The following is a 21097-nucleotide window of genomic DNA, read 5'->3' as shown; positions in this document are numbered from 1 at the left end:
AAAGGGATTCCCTTCATGTCATAGCGATGTCATATTTTGATGCCATGTATGTGTTGCTAAAGGAAATGTATGGCCAAGTGGGAAAGATCTGAGGTGATTCTGACTGAGCTGATGCAGAGTATGGCCCACGCAGAGGCACTAATTGGGACCCCAAAGGAAGGAAAGCGATGATGCTGTGGTGCTGCCATCGGACTCATTTGCTAGTGCCAGTACAGTAGTTCAGGACTAATTTGTTCAGTGTTTGAGGATTTTTATGCTACACAGTACTCACAAGGGATATGCTCAGTGATGTTCATTTCAAAATGTCTGATTGACAGCATGAACTAGATAAATTATGTCACTCAAACAAGCATGAACAGTAAATAAAAATGAACAGAAACCTTTTCAAGAACATGCATTTTCTACCAGAAAATGCTAATTTGGCAAAAATGATACAATTTGAAGACAAGTCTTTTTTTTTAAGAAGTTCAAAAGAGAAGCTCCAAAACACTTGCTAATAATATTTTATAATAGCAAAACATGAAATGCAAGGGTTCCATTTCCAGATTTTCCCCAACTTTCGGTTTCATAGTGAATATGTGCATAGATTTGAAAGTAAACTTCAACTTTCAGGACTCTCCAGAGAGGCTGGTTACTCCTCTTGTCTAATAATAAACCTGGTAACAGTGACTTTACTAACTGTTCGTAGATGATTAACAAATGTACTGATAGTACAGTAAATATATTGCAGAATGCATCTCTTTAAGAAAATAACTAGACACCTACCTCTTTAAATTCTTAGGAAGTGTTAAATATAAACTGCAGTGCATCTGTAGATAGCAGGTGAAGAGTCGGATCTGAACTCTTGGTAAGATAAAAAAACATCCTGCACTTATCGCAATGGCATGTGTGTACTTTGAATACTTCATTAAATCCATCCTTGGTTGAATAGCTACATGCTTGGAGGCAAAAATGTAGTCACCTTCTTAACATGCGCTTATCTCTGTAACATTCTGTACTGCTCATAAATGTGGTCCTTGGTGCCAAGATGTGTCTGTGTGAAAGACATTACAATACCTTTCCTTTTTTGAAAGTAGCCCCTGCTGAAAGGAGAGAGAAGCTGAGGCTGCTGGAGAACCTTTTGGCATGGCCATTGTTTTTCAGAGCGGGTATCAAAGGTGTTGGTGAAGTGTGGGCATTAAGTGATGGATGAGTCTTTTTTGAACCCTCTAAAAATGCAAGTGACATGGTTTAATACCGTTTGTAACTTGAGGCATTTCCTTGCTTCTGTTTTTGTAGCTTCTCTAGCTATTCATTAAATCACTGGTGCATAGAGGAAAAGTTCGGGTATTTCTTGAGCTGAAAATGATGGAAAAATATTAGAGAATGAAGGAGCCTTTATACCTCTATATCTAATAGATGGATTTTCCTGTCAGAAGCTTATAGAAGATTACAGTAGCTGATGTACTGAAAGTAAAATAAGATCAGAATCAAAAGAGGGGATACCCAGATTTTCATACATTAAGAGGGTGGTAGAGAAGTTGGCAGGTTTTGCACCTGAAAGGTTGTTTTGAGAAAAATCAGCTGAGAAAAACTTTACATACCACCAGATTTATGGCTATTCATCTAAATCACAGGCTTCCAGATATCTTAGATGCTATTAAAAACCATTAAGTGTTGGACATTAAGTTGTATTCTGCAACCTTGCTAGTTTTTAAAGAGAGGCAAAAAACACCCAAAACCAAGTGAAGATTTTCTTGACGTTTAAAGGCATTAGTGCACAGGATTTTTGATTTGGGCAAGAAGAAGTTTTGTCCTTACTCAGTATGAATAAATTTTCCTCTCGCTTTCTTCCTGTAGCAAGCATGAACTGGAAAATTAGTCTTTACCAGAACTTGATCCATTCCCCCATGCTGGCGAGCTGGAGAAGCAGCTGTCACGGGTATAAAACTTCATGCCTGCTGAAGAGTTTCTCTTTGCCAGAGGGTTTGACTGCAGTAGAGGTTCTGCACTGTCTGACAGCCACAAAAAGCTGACACAGAGATTTCAGTTCTGCTACTGCATTGTATTCCTAGGAATCCATGGGTGCTTCTGTGACATGAGAAAGCAGACACAAATCCTAGATGTACTGGCCAATCCTAGATGTTGAGACCATTTGGGTAGCATGTTTCTATCTCAAGTGACTGGTCACTACTGTATGTTTCATGACATGGTCATGGTTGTTGTTTGTTTGTTTTTCACCTTCATATTATATACGAGTTTGATCTAAATATAACAATATCTACTACTAGTGTGTTTATATAGGATATATACCCTTCCACAAAATTGATTCTCCCCCTTTTTAGGAGAGTAGAGTACACTGAAGGCAGTGATACGTGAGCTCTGAGTATTTCATTGTGGAGGTCACATTTATTCTGAAACTGTTTTTCCTTCTAGTCTGTTGGCTGTGATTATGAGATAAATTCCAACGCAACTGAAGATCAGTGTGGAGTCTGCCTGGGAGACGGCTCTGCTTGTCGTACAGTGAAGATGACATTTAATCAAAGTGAAGGATTTGGTAATACGGGTTCTTTTTTTAAACTCTTCAGTTGGTGAAGTAATTTGTCTACATAAAAAGGATTAAGCACTTCTTATTGCAAACTGAGTGATTGATCTGTGTAAGAAATTGTAAATGGATGTTTTGCAGTGAATCATGCTTCTTCCAGAAAAGAGCTGTGGTCTGTGTTTTTTAAGTTCACCTTGTCTAATAAAAATTATGTCAGAGACCAACACACCCTACGCAGGTTACGCAGATAATAAAACCCGAAATAGCAAGTGCATTTACAAAATTAATGTAATTTACCACCTTGGAAAATGTGGACCAAATCTCCGGACAGTGCAAAGCACCAAGAAAATGCTGGAGTGAGTGGCTTGGAGTTTCATTTCTAAGTGTCATAAATCGGGTATCATTGGCTCTGGTAAGCGTGTGCCACATCTTCCTCATGCAGAACTTTGCACATCTGGTTGCTCTAAAATTTTCTATGGGATGCTTCTGGCTTGAAAGAGGAGAAAAGTAATTTCCTGCAGCGTTAAGGTGGTCTGAATCAGCACTTGGAGGACTGAGCCTTTCTTCACTGACGGCAGTGAGACATTCATTATGCAGGATGAATGGGAGCCAGAGAATCTAGAAGAGGGAGGGGGAGACTAAAACTGAATGAGAACCATGGTGGTGAGCTGGAGATGGAACAGACAGCCAGGATGATCAGCTTTGAATGGGGAACTAGGACAGGAGAGGGAGAGGTGAGAAGATGCGGCACTGGAGAGTGTGCTTAGAGCAGGGTCTGTGGCTGAAGAAAGAGGCTGGTGCAGAGATGAGAAGTCTCAAGAGCAATAATTGGTACCGTAAGTGAGGAGGGAGGTACTGCGGTGAGGGTGTGGCTTTGGCTGGCTTTTGGGTTTATGGGGTTTTTTTCATAAAATAAATTTTGATTTGAACAAATATGATTTGTGCTAATAATTTAGAGCTGGTTTGATAGAATTGTCCAAAGTTTGGGGGAAAATCACATTTACTATTTCAAGTTGTTTTCTGTACTTTTGCTTTCCTCTGCTCCGTATCCCACAGATGATCTGTGAAGATGCCTGCAACCATGCAGCAGTGCAGGTTCTATACGTGTGTGAGACTTACAAAGGAAAATCTAGAGCTCCCTCTCCTCCAGTACTACAGTAATCATCCAGCCTCTGATCTTTTGGTTCTGCTACTCTAAAATTCACTCTGCCTTTGGCTGTGTGTGGGTTTTCCAAGGCTGCAGATGGTGTGGAGTTTATTTTCAAGTAACAGTTTCACTAAAAACGTCCAGTACTGTAACACGTAGGAGGATAACTGCCTCTTATTTTATTTAAATTCATTTTGTGTTTTATCTTCACTTAGTTTTTCCTTACCCCAAGTTTCAGTAAGCCTCATTGACAGATACTACTGAGGGATACTGAGTGTTAAGTAATGAAATATAAAATTATTTCATCGCTTTCTTTAGATTCAGTAAAAAATTGATTGATTCTGCAGATTCTTTCCCTTCTACAGATGTTGACTCCATTGCAGACAAAATAAGGAGAAGTGTCAGGAAAGGCAGAGGTTGGTGGGCTCTTCAGCTTTTAAGACAACATGTGGATCTCACTGATGTTCACAGGTGTTAAACTGAGAATAGGAAAATGGTTTTGTTCACAATATCTAGGTTCTTTTTGTCTATGACAGGTACTGCAGTGCTCTGTCTTGCAGTACAGATTTATGGCAGAGTGGCTACTGAACAGTTTATGTAAACATAAAGACTTCAAGCTCATAAATTCAGTATAGGTAACAAAACTGGATCAAAGCATGCTGCCAGTTGCTGGCAAGGAAGATTTGAAGAGTTTTTTCTATGTTTAATGGCACAGAGAAATACAAAATCAAAGCTAACGTATTTTGATTTAAAGCGTTATTCAGAATCTAAGTCCAGCAGGGCCTTTCTTGGGTCTGGTGCTGCAGCAGTGTGTATTCTGTCTGCAAGTTTTAATAATTCAGCCTTTCACTGCAGGCAGGGTGATCAGTTTTATCTGAAGTCTTACTGCCTCATTTTCAGAAAGAAAAGTTTTAAAATCTGTATTATTTCTTGGATTTTCTTTAAAATTCTTTGTCTTTCCTGTGGATGCAAAATGGGAATAGCAGTCCCATTTTGGGGGGCTCCCAACACAGCCGCAGGAATGGCAGCATCATCTGTGTAATGGATACCATTAGAGTTTCATGATGGAACACAAATCAGAGGTCTGATGTGCATGAATGGTCTCAGCTGTTGACACTAATATTAGCAAGTACCTGGTCTGCACCTCGTTTTCAGGATATTCATTAGAAAATCATTTAAGTTGCTTCAGCTGAACTCTTAATGGCAGAAATGTTTCAACATGAGCAGGGCATTGAAAAGCCAGGTCTAGGCCTGGGCAAAGTCAGAAGCTCTCCTGTTAAGTTAGATGCTCCAGGATTTAATGAGCACAGCATGTAGGTTAGACAGCTGACATTTTGACTGTTATTGAATCTCAGATCTCTAGATCCTTATCAGAGGAAACCATATAACCAGGAACAATTGTATAAACACCATCCATGTTATTTTTAAACAAAAATTTATTATGTTAAGTGACAAACTCAAAAGCTGCTGCTGATTAGCTTTCCTTTCAAAAGCAGATAACATTCATTGGGAATTAGCATGAGGTTCTGGGAAATCAGGCAGTAATTTAGCTAGTCAAAAAAGGGAGGGCTGGGGAGAAGGGAGTGTGATACATTGACCGAATGGTAACATCTATCGCCAGACAGTTGCAATACATTTAAAATGAGGTTTGTGAGCAATAGCAGGTGATTTGGACAAAAATAATTTGCAAAAACTTAAAAGGGTATAGATTTTTATGTTACAATGAAAAAATTGCATTTTATTATTTTTATACTTTGTGTTTTGAACAAATGTTATTCTAATTACATCTGAAAAAAACCTACTGGAAAATGACACCAGCGTTTCAAAGCCAAGCTGTCAGGATGTGACATAATTAAGATTTTCCATGCTGTGTTAATTTGGCCACTTATGAGTATGCCTTCTAATCAAGTCTTTAGTTACACTATCACACACTGTGTTCATAATACGTCTCCTCTGCACTGAATGAATAGAACATTTGGGAGAATCGTTAGACCTTGGTTACTTAGACCACTGTTTTCCTATAAGAGAAGTTACTCAGTAATCCCCCAGATTTTATTGTTCCCTTCACTTACAAAAGACTGAAAAGTTTGGATTTCCCCAGTCAGTCTAGGAAACTTGCAAAAGGTGACATCCAGAAAACTCTCCCTCTTGAACATTAATGGAAAAAATATATGTAATTATATATTGTTAATGTAATTAGGAAGGGCCTGAAGTAGACAGATCCTTTTTTATACCGTAAGCAACATACGACATTAGAACCAGTACTTATCACCCCACAAAAGAACTGCAAAGAAAATTCAGATGTTAAAGACTTTGGGGCACTTATTTACAACAGCAGGTTTTTGTACAGCATGTAAGTACTTCTGGTAGGTGGACAGCATTGATACTGAATATCTCTTAGTATGCCCAGTGTGGTTTATCTCACTCATGTGAGTGAGTAATCAAAGGTGATAAGCTTATTTCACAAGAAAGGTGAATGGGATGTGAGTCTCAGAGTTTAATTCATGACCTCAGCAGTGTGTGATGAGAACTGGGGAACCACATCTTGAAGTGAACCAGCACAAACTGCAGCTCACACTCCCAGGGCACCTGCTTGTAGAGCTGTCATCCATCCAATTTCTAAAGCCCAGCCAGGAGCAATAGAAAGCTATCTGAGTTTGTGTTCAAATTTCTATGTGAACTTCCTATTTTTACAATTCAGTAGCAATAGCAATAGCAGTTCCCTGTAAGGTGAGAAGCACAGAGCCTGATGTCATATATTGCCTGTGGTGCAAACAAAATTCTGTAATAGATGCTCTGAGATCATTCTTAACACACATACCGCAAATCTCTTTTTACAGATAAATTTTTACATTAAGAGCTGTTGAACTTCCTTATGAAAATCGGTAGTTTATAAAAATGTGTTCGACTGATCATAGTAACTCAAGACATTTGAATAACGTTCAGTTTTTTGTAGCAAGGCTACATGCAGCTACAAGGCTACATGTTTCTCTACTATGGGAAACAGTCGTGGAGAAGTTAGAAGACTTAAGAGAAGGTACATGGAATTATGTACGTACCTGTACGTTGGTGACAGATGAAAACGTTCCCTGCAAATTGAAAAGACCTTTCCCATAAAAGACTGTTAACTTGGTGGGATTCCCTAGCATTGCTCCAGATTACTCACATTGCAGTATGCCAGAGCCCTTGTGTACGGTTATGGAGATGTTGATACTCAACTGTGGAGTAGATTTCCCCTAGTGCAGCTCAGCAAATCATTCACCTCTGTATCCTTTCTAAATGACACTGTCATTGCCTAAACACAATGCGTATTCGTATTCCCCAACTGATACTGGAAAACCTGGCTTGGAAACTCACGCTATTAACTAACTGAAATACGAGCTCTGTGATAGCACATTTGTATATATTTTCAAGAAAAGCTGATATTTTAATAATCTCATACATAAGTAAAATGCAATGACATTTTTGTTGTTCACCTCCATGAGCCTTTTTTGTCTCTTAGGATACGTTGATATTGGGCTAATTCCGAAAGGTGCGAGGGGAATCAAAGTCATGGAAGTTGCAGAAGCAGGAAATTTCCTTGCTGTGCGAAGCAAAGACCCAGAAAAATATTACCTGAATGGAGGGTTTATCATCCAGTGGAATGGTGAATACAAAGTGGCAGGCACGATATTTCAGTATGACAGATCGGGGGATCTAGAAAATCTGACTGCTCCAGGACCCACCAATGAATCAATATGGATCCAGGTAAATAGGAGATCACTAGCAGAACCTGCTGGGTTTGGATGACAACAGAATGTGCTGGGGCTCTGAAACTGAGGCTGGAAAAATATGTATGTTTGCATATAAACCACTCAGTTAGCATCCTGTCTTGCAAAAATCAGTTGAGCTGTTCTGGAGAGAAATAAACACCTTGCTTGAGAGGTTTGTTCATCCTGCCTGAAGACAGATGTCCAGTGTCATAGTTCAATGATTATTAAAGGCTGGTATAATCCAGTGCTGCCACTAGGATAAGGATCCTGCCACCTGTAGTTGCTTAGTTGTTTGCCCAAACTTCCTTGTCTCTTGTGCCAGCTTAGACTAACGTGTGGTTGTGATGTAAACCACAGATGAAAAGTAACTATTTATCACAAAAACGGTGCTGATGTCAGGCTGTGAACAGTGAGAGCTAGGGAAGGCTGAAAGCAGTGACAGCTTACACTGAGCAAGAAAATACAGCATTAGATAGATGGTAAGTGAAATGGATCCATTTAGCATCCACTGACATTGCTCCCTTTTGTTTCTTTTATGTTGCTTTATAGATTCTAACTTAAACATAACCAGTTTCTGTTAATTATGCAAAAATAGTGTTAAATTTCCCCTTTGTTCTCTGAATGTATCTTTACTGGCTTGTTTGCCTGTATCCACCGTGCAATTAAAAGAAGTATTAGGGATGTGATGGGAGCCACTTTCACACTTTGAATGTCTGCTGAGAAGGCACATCTAATGGGTGCTCAATCTTCACTGTCAGTAACAAGGTCAAGGACACAATTAGGAGGAAGAGAAGTTCATTGCTGAAGTCTTTTATACCTTGATGATGTTTTACTTTTCTCCCTCTCATCAGCAGTAAATTTCTTGAGTGGCTCTTCTCAAGGAAAATTGGAATTTTCCTTCTTAATCCAGAAACACTGAAAAATAGTATTAAAGCAGTGTCTGAATAAAGTCTGTAATTTTCTGACCTACTGGTTGTTTTGTAACAGCTATTTCAGAAGGGTAGGGAAATTATAATTTGTAATACTGATAGGCAATAGCTCTTGATCAGCAGCACATTTGCAGTGCCTTGGATGGACTTTGCATTATCTTTTCTTACAGTCAATAGATACCAATTATGCTGACCCACTTACTCCCACCTGTGCTTGCAAAAGTGCATGGCAAACAACTGTGTCTTAGAAAGATACATGTATGCCTCTGTCAGCACACAAATGGAAGTTTTGCCAGTCTGCTTTTCTGAACTGGTAGTAGGCTCCAAAATGGACTCCTTTAAACCTTGCAGATTCTTCTGTTTTCGCCCTTCGAAAGCTTTGGGTCAGAAGATTATTGAAATCATAAGTAATTAAATAAACCACACTCTTTTTCCAGCTACTTTTTCAAGAAACTAACCCTGGAATCAAGTATGAATATACTGTACGTAAAGAAGAAAGTAATGAGAATGAGATTGGAGAGCCGGAGTATTTTTGGCAGTATGGAGACTGGACAGCCTGCAGTGTTACGTGTGGAAGAGGTAATTCCTCACTTCCTTTTTCTGTTACTGTTTGTCTTCATTACTGGAAAGTCTCGTTCTTTAAGTATCCAGATAGCGTCCTCTGGATACTGGATATCCTCTGGATAGCGTCCTCTTTAGGTAAAGTTCTTTAAAGTTCTTTGGTGGGAAATCAGATCACATGGTTACAATAACGTATTTTGGCTTCAAAATAAAATTTTATTAAATCATTTAAGGCAAATAGGTTTCTGTAACACCTGCCCTGAAATTCTCAACCTCTGTGACCAAAATGAAAAACTACAGTTTTCTTTTCCTCATAATTTGTTGTCAATATTGTTCACAATAACCCTACTTCTCAGCAAAACTAATTTATGACCTACTCTTGTTTCCCTACTGAGTCTTTCCAATATGTTAACTACAAAAAATATGCTTCGTTTCTGTCCTGCCTCGATAAGCAACAATACTTTTTGTGCATTTCTTAGTAACTACTTTATTTAAATCAGTCTTGAGAACTTACATGTCTTTGCCATTCTCCGTACAATGGCTTGGGAACAGCTGCAGTTATATTGAAGTTCTGTGCAGCATGTTAAACCAGACAAGCAGAATGATGATCATGAAGTAGGATCTAACAACAGGTCTAGAAGTTTGCCTTTGGTAACACATAGAAAATGCTAGCAGGAAAGCTTTCTTTAAAGTAGTTAACATCAATGAGATGAAGTTAATGCTTGCAGTAAACCAACAATAGTGACAAAAAACCTGAAAGTTTCTTTACAAAAGTAAAAGTTTTTATCCATCCTTTTTATCATCCTTTTAAAAGATGAGAAAAATGTTACAGCCTCTGGACAAACAACATGAAATAAGCCTTTTCTCTTTCTAATGCTAGGGTATTGTCTATGTTTTTTGATAATTATTGCTTTCTTTAACTACTTTCCAGAAGGAAAGAAAAAGACAAACAAATGTTCTAACAAATCCAGTTGGGAGTCTAGAAGCAGTGATGATTACAGGAGTAACAATTTTTTAATCTTTTCTGTCAGGGGAGACACTAAAATAATGCATTTTCAGTGGTTTGAACAAAGGACATTGTATGGCTTTAATTTTAGGAGATTAAAGGAAGAATTTTAGAAGAATAGTATAAATTACCCCATGCCAATAACGTTCCTATATTATATAAAAAATTTTGCTATATATAATGGACATATTATAGAGATGTTTATATATCCATATACATATGTTTGTGTGGTTTGGTTTTGAGGGGGTTTTTTTTGAGAAGAGTCTCTCAGCACAAAACACCATGTGCTTTCTGGTTGGCAGAAAAAAACCCCACATTTTCTTTAAATAGGTACCCAAAACAAGTGTTTTGCTTAAGTGCATGCTGTATGTTTTAGTTCTGATACCTAGTTGTGAATAGTGTTTAAAGTAACAATTGGCATGGTAACAAAAAGAAGCGGGGGGGAAGTGTTATTAGATTGTTTATTATGTTGGTTTGGGTTTTTTTACATCAGCTGCACTTTTCCCAGAACTGTTTCTCAATAAATAAATTATAACCCTGTGTACTACCTTCTGGCTAAAGAACTGTGTGACTTGGCTTTGATTTCTAACTGCCACATGGATTACTTAAATAGAAGACTGCAGAATATAGGGGGCGGGGTCCAGTTTTTATGTAATAAGTAGCTTCCCGTTTACTGTCTTTGTGCTCTTAATAAATATTTCTTGAGCTCTTTGGCTTTTTCTTTACATAAGTAGAAATTATATGTTTCAGGCAAGATTGTGGACTTACTGACATGAGTTTGCAGGGGAACCAAGAGGTGCATCACAGTTCAAAAAGGGCACAGAGACCTTCCCAGTTCTCCGCATTCCTTCATGGACAGGAGAAAAGACATTAATAGACCCTTTGCTCTCTTTCCTCTTAGATACATACATTTATAAAAGTAACTGAACAGGTGTAAAGGTGGATGTAATCTGCTAATATATGATGCAGTCGGGGTATTGTCACTTACTCCCTGCCCAGAAAAAAGGGAAACCCTAGCACAGAGCTTCAGTGCATTACTTGAAGCAGGGGAGCTCCGATATTACAGTCTGTCTGCTGTTTTCTGTAGGTACCTGATGCTTAATCTGGTTGTGCTCTGGGCTGTCTGAAGGTGGACCAGCTGTGCTTGGCACTGAATCTGAGCTAGCTGGCCCTCCTAAGCACCACACTGGGGCAGTGACATAGCAGGTTTATGCCGGGATGATCAGAGCACAAACACATCAGCAAAAATACCTGGAGCTTTGCTGCATAAAAAAAAGGGCGTAGCAGCAGGGAAGGTGTATTTGGAAAATATTAGCTCTCCATCATTATGGAAATTTGGAAACTCTAAAGTCTTGCTACATTTAACAGGGAGTATGGGCATGGTAGTGATTGTTGACCTAGAACCAGAAAGTCTCACATGATTACGTATTATTGTGGTTTGACCCCCCTGAGTTCAGTTCAGGACCAGGAGGCAGAATAAAGGCAGAACTGAATGTTCCCAATGGTGCTGGATTAAGCTACACCCTTCTCTGACTTCCACAGAACTTCCTTCTGGCTTTGAATGTTGAGATTGATTTTATCTGAATGTACACTCTGTTTAGATTCAGAATTTATTGCCGTTGGCAGTAACAGACCTGTTGTGCCAAATCTCAGGCATTTGAAGAGTTTTGAAAGGTTTGAAAGATAAAGTGCATTGAAGTAGGCAAGATCATCTTCTGCTATTGCTGTGCTTCATGACAAGTCTTACTGAAGACAAGCCTCCAGTGGGGGTCAAGGAGATAAGAAAAGTTGCATTTATTTAGACTAAAGGTAGTAGTAAAATAACTTTCAAGGAATTTTGCAGTTATCATTTGTGCAAATATTTGTGCGGTTTGGTTTTGGGGGCTTTAGTGGGCATGGTGGTGTTGAGTTGATGGTTAGACTCAATGATCTTAGAGGTCTTTTCCAACCTTAATGATTCTATGATTCAGTAACTAATAAACCAATAGTTTTTCAAGATAAAAGGGAGGACCAAGGAATGTGAACTATTGAACTAACTTTGACAGCCACAGCCAGTGGGAGAAATTGATCCTTACCTAGAATTTTGTTCTCTTGGCAAACCTGGACCTGCCTAAAGATTTGGCATCTCATCAAGACTGGTCAATATGGTAGTAGTAAATCCAAGGGCACTTTGGCGTTTCGTAGCCACAGAGATCAGGACAATGGAAACATATGCTTTCTGGAGCAAAGAGAGTGAAGCTGAGTTAGGGAATGATAAATGGGGCTCCAGGCATGGGAATGGGCTGATGCAGGAAAGCCTCATCTGTCCTAAGAGAAAAAAATACGTGTTTAGCCCTATGATACAGCTCCTTATCCAAGGGAGATGTACCTGGAAAAAGTCCCAATGATGAATAATGTCTTCGTAGAGTGAAGCTGTCCCTTCTCAGAATTAACCCAGGACAGCTCCCTAAAGATATTTTCCAAAAGATTCTTGGCCTCCAGGTAGCACCACGCCCCATACTCTTCCCCAACTCCATTGCAACTGAGAAAGAGAAGATGCAAATATGCTCATGTTTTCCTTCATTTCCTTCATGTGCCCCTGTTTTTTGTAGTCTCAAAGAGTGGGTCTGGCCAGTTTACAATAGCACCATTTAACAGGGAAAAATACTGTCTGAAAAAATCAATCTTTTCTGTAGTAAACATTCCTAATACTGCATGCAGGGAAAAGGACAACACATTGCAATACCTGATACCCATTCGCAATGTAGAAAATAGTTCAGTAATTACACTGCAATCCATTTCATGGCAAAAAAACACTGAAGGGGATAATTTATACTAAAAATCATAAGCCATGCTCTGTCCTCACTGCAGGGCAGTTTGAGTCTCTGCCTGCCATTTGCTTTATGCAGAAAGTAATTGCTTTGCAGTCAGAATGTGTGCACACTGCACAGTGTCCTGCAAAGTACTGCACCCTCTGGCCAAGAGCCTGTCCTCCAGAGCCTACTGTCAAGACAGCATGTAAAGCCCATAAGCTTTTTTACAGGAAGATTAATTTAAATGCCTCACTGAGTTTTTTTCTAGACCAACTACCCATTATTCTTTTTTTAAATAATGATCAATTAGAAATTACAAGCATAAATCCTTCATCCTGGTCTAAAGAGATCATGTTTCTTAGAACTATCTTTGAGTGGCATTGAACGTAACGAGAAGCAAAGCACAGCAAAGCTGCAACTAAGGGAGAGTATTAGGCAACCTCAACAATTTACTTCTCCATAGATATCATCAGTAATTGGCAAACTTTCAAAGCTTTGCAGAGGACTTAACTGTAAGATTTGTTTGGGGATTAATTGTTATGTGCCCTCTAAATCCTTCATGACTGTTATCAGGACTACTTTGCAAAATTACCTCCAGGTGTTCCTGAACTGAATTGTAGTACTAAACTTGTGACATTGATTTTAGAAAACAAAGGTCACAGTATTTTCCATCGCTATTATGGGTCTAAGTTTCATAATACCAAGAATGTAAAGGTTGGAGCTTGGATTGTGTACATAACTTGTGCATACACTGAATGTAATTTGTTTATTCGAATACCAAAGTGAACTCCTTGCAGACTATCTGATTTGATACACAACCGTGACAATTACATGTTCAAATTAGTTTTACAATCAAGTATGCTCTTTTGCATAAACACTTTATGTGTTTGCTTCTGGTCCTTCATTGGTGTTGTTCTCAGCCTTAATTTTGCCCAAACTGAGGGCTATGCAGCCAACAGATTTCTAATCTCTGTTTCAAAAACCTTCCACACCCAAGTGATTTTAAACTGGCACCTTTTTTTGCAAACTAACTGAGAAATCAGGAGCTGAGTGGGTCAACCTCCCATCTAAAAAGACCTGCATTAGGATTGAAGTGGCACAGAGAGGTAGAAGCAATCTCTGAGCAGATTTAGTGAAATTACGATCATTCTTTGATCTGACTGTTGTCATTCTTCTTTTCTCTTTTTTTTCCAGAAATATTTGTAGGGTTTTTTTCACAAAGCTGAGGTGGTACACTTCTTTGTAAAGAAACATGGGTGTGGGAAGGACTACAGTGCAATGAGTGCTGAAGTGAGCAGAAAGGAATGGGATGCTCCCACTCCAGAGGAAGAAGCAAGATCTTTGCAGTGGGATTATGACCACAGAGACAATCTCCTGATGAATACAGTCAGCGTCTTGTGCATGCAAAACAGTTGTCAGCATGGACTAGTTAGCACTGAGGTCAGAGAGAAATAGAAGAGGTGAAGGGAGGAAAACAGCTACCCTCTCAGAGCCCTACAGAAATAGTGTTTAGGTTTCCAATTCTACTGAGTTTTCAAGTATATTTAGAATTTTTAATCTGTGACTTAAATAAGATATTACACATTTAAGTTATCTAACTGTATAAATGTTTGGTAGGGCAGGATCAGTGTAAGGTGATTAGTTTTGTGCTTTTGCAATGTTTTCTAGTTCAACTTGCTCAAGCGGAAAAAACCAACTGTTTTATTTATGTCATTATACGTATATCTACATATATATCTGTGGATCAATATATGCATATAGGATTCCTTCCAGCTTTGGAACTGAACTATACAGTCATGATGAAAAAACTGTGCATTTATGGCTTCTTTAAATATATACATCCATCCCAGAACTTTCCAGATTTTGAAACTGCAGTGAGGGTTCACATAAGTTTCATAATAAAAACTGTCTGTGTGGATAAATTAGTTTACTGATGCCAGCAATCAGCAAATGTTTTATGAGAATGTACAGCCTCGAAACAAAACTTTTGCAAAGGTTTATAGTGGTTTTAAAGTGAATTACAGCAGCTGAAATGACACTAAAAAATTCATCAAAGCAAAAGAGTTCTTCTCTTATTTGCATTTGTAACAGCAACATATCATGCTTTTGAAAGGGACAGAAACATATTTCTGTGAACTGCTTTGTTTACAACTAGCAGGAAGGTTGCTAACTATTCCAGTTACATTTTTCATAGCATAAAACAGAGCACTGCTCACTGGGAGTCCTGCACTGAACCAAAAAGCTTTCTGCTGCTTGAAGTCGCCTAGGGACAGGAGAGAGCCACATCCAGCCACACTGCAGAGTCGTGCAGCTACTTCCGCATCATGTACTCTGGAACTTGAATGCCTCAGCGAAGAGTATTAATGGGAGCACAGGGCTGCAATCCCTTAATCCTCCCTTCTAGGTGAAACTAATCCTTGTTCTAGCAAATCAACCTTCACGTATGACTGGAGGAGACTCAGTCATCAAATCCTGTGCTGTTGTCAGTACTTGTCTTATATGTCTCAGTCACAAGTCTGAAAGTATTCTAAAACCTATAGCATTTCCTCACAGTGTCACAGACCTGATGTCTTAAGGTGCTGTAAAAATGAGATACAGGTTTCCATCTGCTTCTACGGAATGACCCAAATATGCATAAAAAGCTTTTAATTTCCTTGTGTTGTGGAGGCCTTTTTCAGTAACATCTGACTACAACCTCCCCTTCACATGTGCAGTCCATGCTTAGTTCTCCCACCAAAAGTTACCTCTGTTGCTAGCTTTGGATACTCTAGTATTAGAGTTGGTATTCTGTTTTTTCTGTATTTATTTTTGTAAGTAGATTATTAAATTTTGGAGAAGAAAAGAACATTTGAATGCTGTGAAACTACTTAAAGCAAGATAACCATAATGCTAGCATGAAATTTTAGGAAATATGTTTTAATTGCCATATGTGGGGACATTGCTTTACAGAGGAACATAAGTATATGTTCTATAGAGGAATATCTTCATATTTCCCAAGTATCTATAGACTACTGTTCTTATCTTTCACATAGTTTCCCACACTAGTTATTAGGAAGTGTGAGGCAAGGAGAAGCTTGATTCCTAAACATTCTGTAAAACAGCCTAACACTTATCTCTGACACCATAGTAACAGTGCTGTTAGGCCCTTTGCTTCCCAGGAGAAGGATAAAAGTCACAGAGATACAGTGATCTACCATCTGCATATTAATTGCTGTGAATTAATAGCACAGTTAATTTAATGAGAGTCTTCTCATTAAGTCTTCTCTTCAAGTTTTTCAGCTTGATTAAAGGATGCTCATACCTGACTTAGGCCAGACATTCAGCAGAACTGACTTTCATAGTTACTGTATTCTGGGATGTGGAGTATGACCAGTGTGTACTCCCCATGCTAGAGGATTTCTGTACCTCATCCCCAGCCTACATGGATTACTGTTAACTGTTTTTTGTGTCTTTCTCTCACAGGGGTGCGGCGCCAGATTGCTCACTGCATGCGGAAGGGAAGCGGAGCAATCAAAAACTCCTTCTGCGACCCAGCAACACAGCCAAACGGGCGACAAAAGAAATGCTACGAAAAGGACTGTCCGCCCAGGTAACGGATAGTGGGAGGGCTCTGGTAATGCTAAATAGCAGCCTTATTCAAAGGAAAATGTTGTTTCTAATACCAGATTAGTGTGGCATCTACAGCCTGCCACGGTAAGAGCTCCCAAGCATTTCAGAGCAAAGTACCAGTAACCCAGTACTGGACAGATTAGGAGTGAGCTGCCATAAGGAGTTTCCAATGCAAGTTACTGAGCCGTCTGTGCTGGGAATGGCAGAGATTGCTCTCTCTCTCATCTGTATAGATACTCTTTTTGTTCAGTTTGGGTGCAGGTATGCATGAAAACAGTATAAATTCTTACTTATTTTAAAAATCCTATTCCTGTCTTAGCTTGAGTGATAATGTACTACTGTGTGTTCCAAAAACTAACTTGCAGAGAGGTTTTTTTTAAACCTTTTGATGCTGTTTTTCAGTATTTTTTGATACTCTTTTGTCCTTTTTGTGAAGGAGGATGAGTGGAAATGGCCACTTCTATAACTCTAATTATTATACCTTCTTTATAACACTTATTATTTGGCATCTTTTTATTATGTCCCTTCTTATTTTTTCCTTTCAGTGAAGTGCAGCTTTCTTCATTCTATGATCACATGGGAATAATTTTTTCCGTTCCCATAACATTATTTTAATTCATCTTCATCTCTGTTTTTAGCGAGTAGCGTAAGGAAGACTAACCGCAGCAAACATTCCGGGTGACAGCAGAACTGTGGGCTTGTAAATAGGCACAGATTCGCTGGAAGGGATCAGTGTTGGTCTTAGTTTCATGCTTTAGGTACTGGAACGTCTTGCTTTTGTTTTTCATTGTCTTCAGAAATTGTTTATCATGCTGTTCGCAGTGGTATACCAGTCTTTTCCTAATAATTCTGGTTAAATCAGAATCAAATTGAAGTCATTACAATGATTCCCTTAAAGTGTATTGCGTTACATTTGCCAGCAGTGAATTTCATGAAGCTTTAACGTAAAAAATTCTGCATGGCTGTTGGTTTTATTAGTTGTTTCCAAGTATCTTCACAACAGTATATGTTGTCTCCTCTGGGAATTACATCTTTGCGCTCGCAGCCTCTAAAAGTGACTGTTAAAAGCATAAACTACCAGCATTTCATAATTCTTTGTAGATTGCTAGGAAATCAATTGACAGTTAGATCAAACTTATTTACTAGTTGACTAGTTAAGAGCTGAGGCTACCCATGTACGTGGGTATTTATTTATAGCACATATAAACTGTGCTTTTTATTCCAAAGTTCCAAATAAGCTCAATTTATCCCATTTGTTCTAGCTGACTGCATTATTCAGACCTGCTCTTGAAAGTGAGGGAGCAGAATTTGTCCCTTGGGCAGATTGTAGAATTATATGATGTGTGAACCAAGCTCTTCTGCAGGCCAGGCAGAAAAGCTCTCATATGTCTCTTAATAACAGAAGAGTGACTGTAGTAGTTTGACCAAGTGTCCATCAAGTCTCCCTGCTCTGGCTCTCACCAGGGCCTACATGCCTAAGGAAAAGTAAAGACAAGGCAAGCATAAATTATATCTCTTTCTAATACTCTTCCAGCTTCCAACTGGTTTTAATTCAAGGCATTTCCAGAGGCTTTTATGGCTTGTCTAATCAGTAACCTCCAATGGACCTCTCTTCCAAGTGCTTGTCCAGCTTCCCTCTGCAACCTTGTAAAACTTCTGTCATATACAACTTCCTCTGCAAGAAGTTCCACAGCTTTAATGCCTACTGTGTGAAGCACCACCTCATTTTAATTATTTTCAACCTGGCTCTCTCTAGCTTCTGTTGGTGGCCCTGAGCTCTTCTGTTGGAAGAGATGGCAGTGAGGAATGAATTCTTCCCAAGCCCTTAGTTTTATAGATCTGGTCTCTGTTCCAGGCTGTAGTCCCAGCATGGGATCTATTTGGTATTTACTTTCCATGGCATATGTGTCACCTCTAATCCAGACAGATGGTTACACATCTTCATCTGAAACGCAGGAGAGCACTTAGTGCATTTTGGTGGTTTATTGGTTCTAAAGAAAATCTGAATGTTGCAGGAAGGTGTGTCTGTTTCATATGGTGTGATACAGGATAACTGAGAGTTCATGTGAAGCTGTCGAGGACCAAGTGTTCTGTAGAGAGGTGGCTAAATTCAGTGCTAGAGTTGAGGATAGTGCTGTTAAACACAACACTGCAGGAAACCTTTAGTTAGTGCTGCAGCCACGGGACTGAAACTGTTAGGTGATCTTGCGCTTCCCAACAGCGAACCAGTTTCTTTATAGGAACATCCTATCTAAAACAAGAAGGATGTTCTCTTGCATAACCCTCCCTCCTATGATCTGCTAAATCCCACTGATGGAAAACATGCTACCGTGAAACTAGCTACTAGACCACTAAATCAGAATTAGGTCATTTATCAAACAGTAGCTACAAGCAAAGACTAACATTACTATAATGTTTGTGACTCTCACAAACCAGATATTACCTCATTAATCCATTTCAGGAAGTTAATTATAAACCATTTAAATGACAGGCTTCTGAGAAGTCCAAGTCTTAACATTCTTGTTTGTTAGCTGATTTCGTCTACATTTATTTTTCCCACACTTCCTATGAAAAGAATCTGGAGCAAAACAAATAAAATATTTAAAATGGTGCAATACGTGTATGCCACATCTTGACTCAGAACAAAATAAAGATGACTGAACAGCTGAGAGTTAAAATGTCATACAACTGCTCCTGTAAAATTTGAGTGATATTGCTTAGCAGGAGTGCAACGAGACTGTAGCATAAATACATTCTTTTTTCCATGTTATGCTGTGGAATATGGTTTCCAGTTCTATGTTTCTTTGGTCAGCAGGTATTTAGCTCCATAGGTGTTAATGATAAAAATCAATAGATTCTACTTGAAGAAAAAGAGTGAGATTTTCACTACTTACAGTGTTGTAAATAAAAGTTTTGCTCTCCCCTGTAAAGAAAGTTGCCTGGAGCCTTTTTAACCTGACTACCCACTTGAACAGAGTAACCATAAATAGATTATTTTACAAGTACTTGGGGTCTCCTGCTTTTTATCTGCTGTTACTGTATTGTCCTGCTTCCAGACTGCTTAGTAGACTCCAACAGCATAATAAGAATAGGAAATCTTGTTTCTGTTATAACACACAGGGTGAAAATCAGTGCCCTGTTAGTATCTGCTGTGCCTGATGCTATACAAATACATAGTGAAAGAATACAGTCCTTCTTTATGTGTGACACAATATGGTGGGAGGGAGGGAACATTCAGCTCCATAGGCATGAATATAGCAAACTTTGGTTCCAAAATCCCACGCTAACACTTTTTCAAAAGGATCCACACCTCATTCAGCATGCATCATCTAGGTATAGATGAGGATTATATAATGGACAAGGCTGTTGGGCCCCACCTTAATTGTTACAGACCTTGGAAACTCAGCGTGGGAGGCAAAGAGATAGATATCATTTAAGGCAGCTGAATGCCACCTGAGAGAATCAGATTTTCTCCCTACCTCTGTCTCAGGCTGGATTGCAGAAGAGCTGAGCACTCACAGCTGCAGCTGAAAACTAACTGAGGTTATGCTTTCACCATACAGACTGCTTTCTAGTTTGACAGCCTCAGGAAAATTAGTGCTCACACAAATTAATTACCCAAATCATGCATTTTTCTTGTTTGTTTGTTTGTTACCACAATCTTCCCATGCCATGCCTGCCTGTGGAAATAAGACAGTGCTGTCACTTTGCAGGGACCAGGTGATGCATTAATGTTTAAGAACCACTCAGTTGCTGTAGTGGTAAATGTCATCAGAAACTAGAGGTAGGAACAAGTATTGGACGGTGACTCCCATCAGGCTTCAGTTTCCACCAACTTGTCCCAGTCTCTCACCACAATCAGCACAGCTACTTACTAGTTTTCTTCCCCATATCCTTTTCTTTGCCAAGCATCTCTCTGTATGTGTGATCTAAAGAGAGCCTTGTTTATAACCTGCCCAAAGCTAAGTCTGCCTGGCAGTGCCCTCCACTCTTTAGCTTACAGCTGGGACGGCCAACACCTTTGTCATTTCAACTTAGAAGTTGCATCTTTGGATCTCAGATTGCTGTGTCAGTTCTGGATGCACGCTCGGCAGTCACCTCCAGTTTCGGTTATGCCTCTGCAGTATGAGGGGACAGCAGGAGCTCCAGGATAGATAGAGTTTGGCAAAGCAGTCACTTAGATGCTGCTCCCTTCTGTGTGGTCCAGGACCTGCTTTGGGGCATCCTGTACCAGAACAGACAAATGGATGCTAGATGTTCTGCCATCCTTGCTTTGCCTGTCTTCCCCTTTGGCTGGGATGCCGCAGTTCAGAAGTCCTCGGTGGGGACCATGGAGAGACACGAGTGCATGTGCTTCCATGTTAAGTTTTTCATTCTTAAGGCATGGACCTGTACCCTAGAATTGAAATAGGAAAATGCACCATGAAAAACTCCAGTTACTGATAAGAATAAACTTTCAGTCAGAGCAAGTTTTTTAAGTGTGTGTGGTAAACACGGTGCTGGGCAATTAACTACTTGGCTCACTTGTAACATCTGTTACCTTCACTGAATGAGGAAGAACTCTATAGAAAAAGTTACGTGACTAAATATAATTTAAGATTGACCATGAAGGTGCAATAGGATAAATTCTTAATTCTGGGATTGCCTAACTCTGGAGCACCTTACTTTCTTCCATGGCTTTTTAAAAATGTTTTGTGTGCAATAGTTAATCATGCACCATTACTGCTGATCAAGATAGGTTCTGTAGGAAGCTCTGATGATTTAAACCTGCAAACTG

The 21097-nt window shown here is 39.2% G+C and overlaps 1 protein-coding gene across 1 annotated transcript in view; it reads left to right on the top strand.

The window, feature by feature from the left end:
- Positions 1-2415: 2415 nt before the first annotated feature.
- The window catches only part of LOC104075060 (A disintegrin and metalloproteinase with thrombospondin motifs 12-like), a gene marked incomplete at its 5' end in the record, with an annotated part of 41364 nt that continues 22682 nt past the window's right edge, over positions 2416-21097 (top strand). Inside the window, 4 exons of the mRNA XM_009575424.1 lie at positions 2416-2536; positions 7174-7418; positions 8790-8931; positions 16174-16300. Coding sequence (XP_009573719.1) covers positions 2416-2536; positions 7174-7418; positions 8790-8931; positions 16174-16300 — 635 coding nt within the window. The remainder of the gene's footprint in view (positions 2537-7173; positions 7419-8789; positions 8932-16173; positions 16301-21097) is intronic.

This window comes from Fulmarus glacialis, unplaced genomic scaffold (genome assembly GCF_000690835.1).
Source record: "Fulmarus glacialis isolate BGI_N327 unplaced genomic scaffold, ASM69083v1 scaffold40593, whole genome shotgun sequence".
Taxonomy (NCBI): domain Eukaryota; kingdom Metazoa; phylum Chordata; class Aves; order Procellariiformes; family Procellariidae; genus Fulmarus; species Fulmarus glacialis.
The sequence above is the reverse complement of the archived record's forward strand: the minus strand, read 5'-3'. Positions and strand labels throughout refer to the sequence as shown.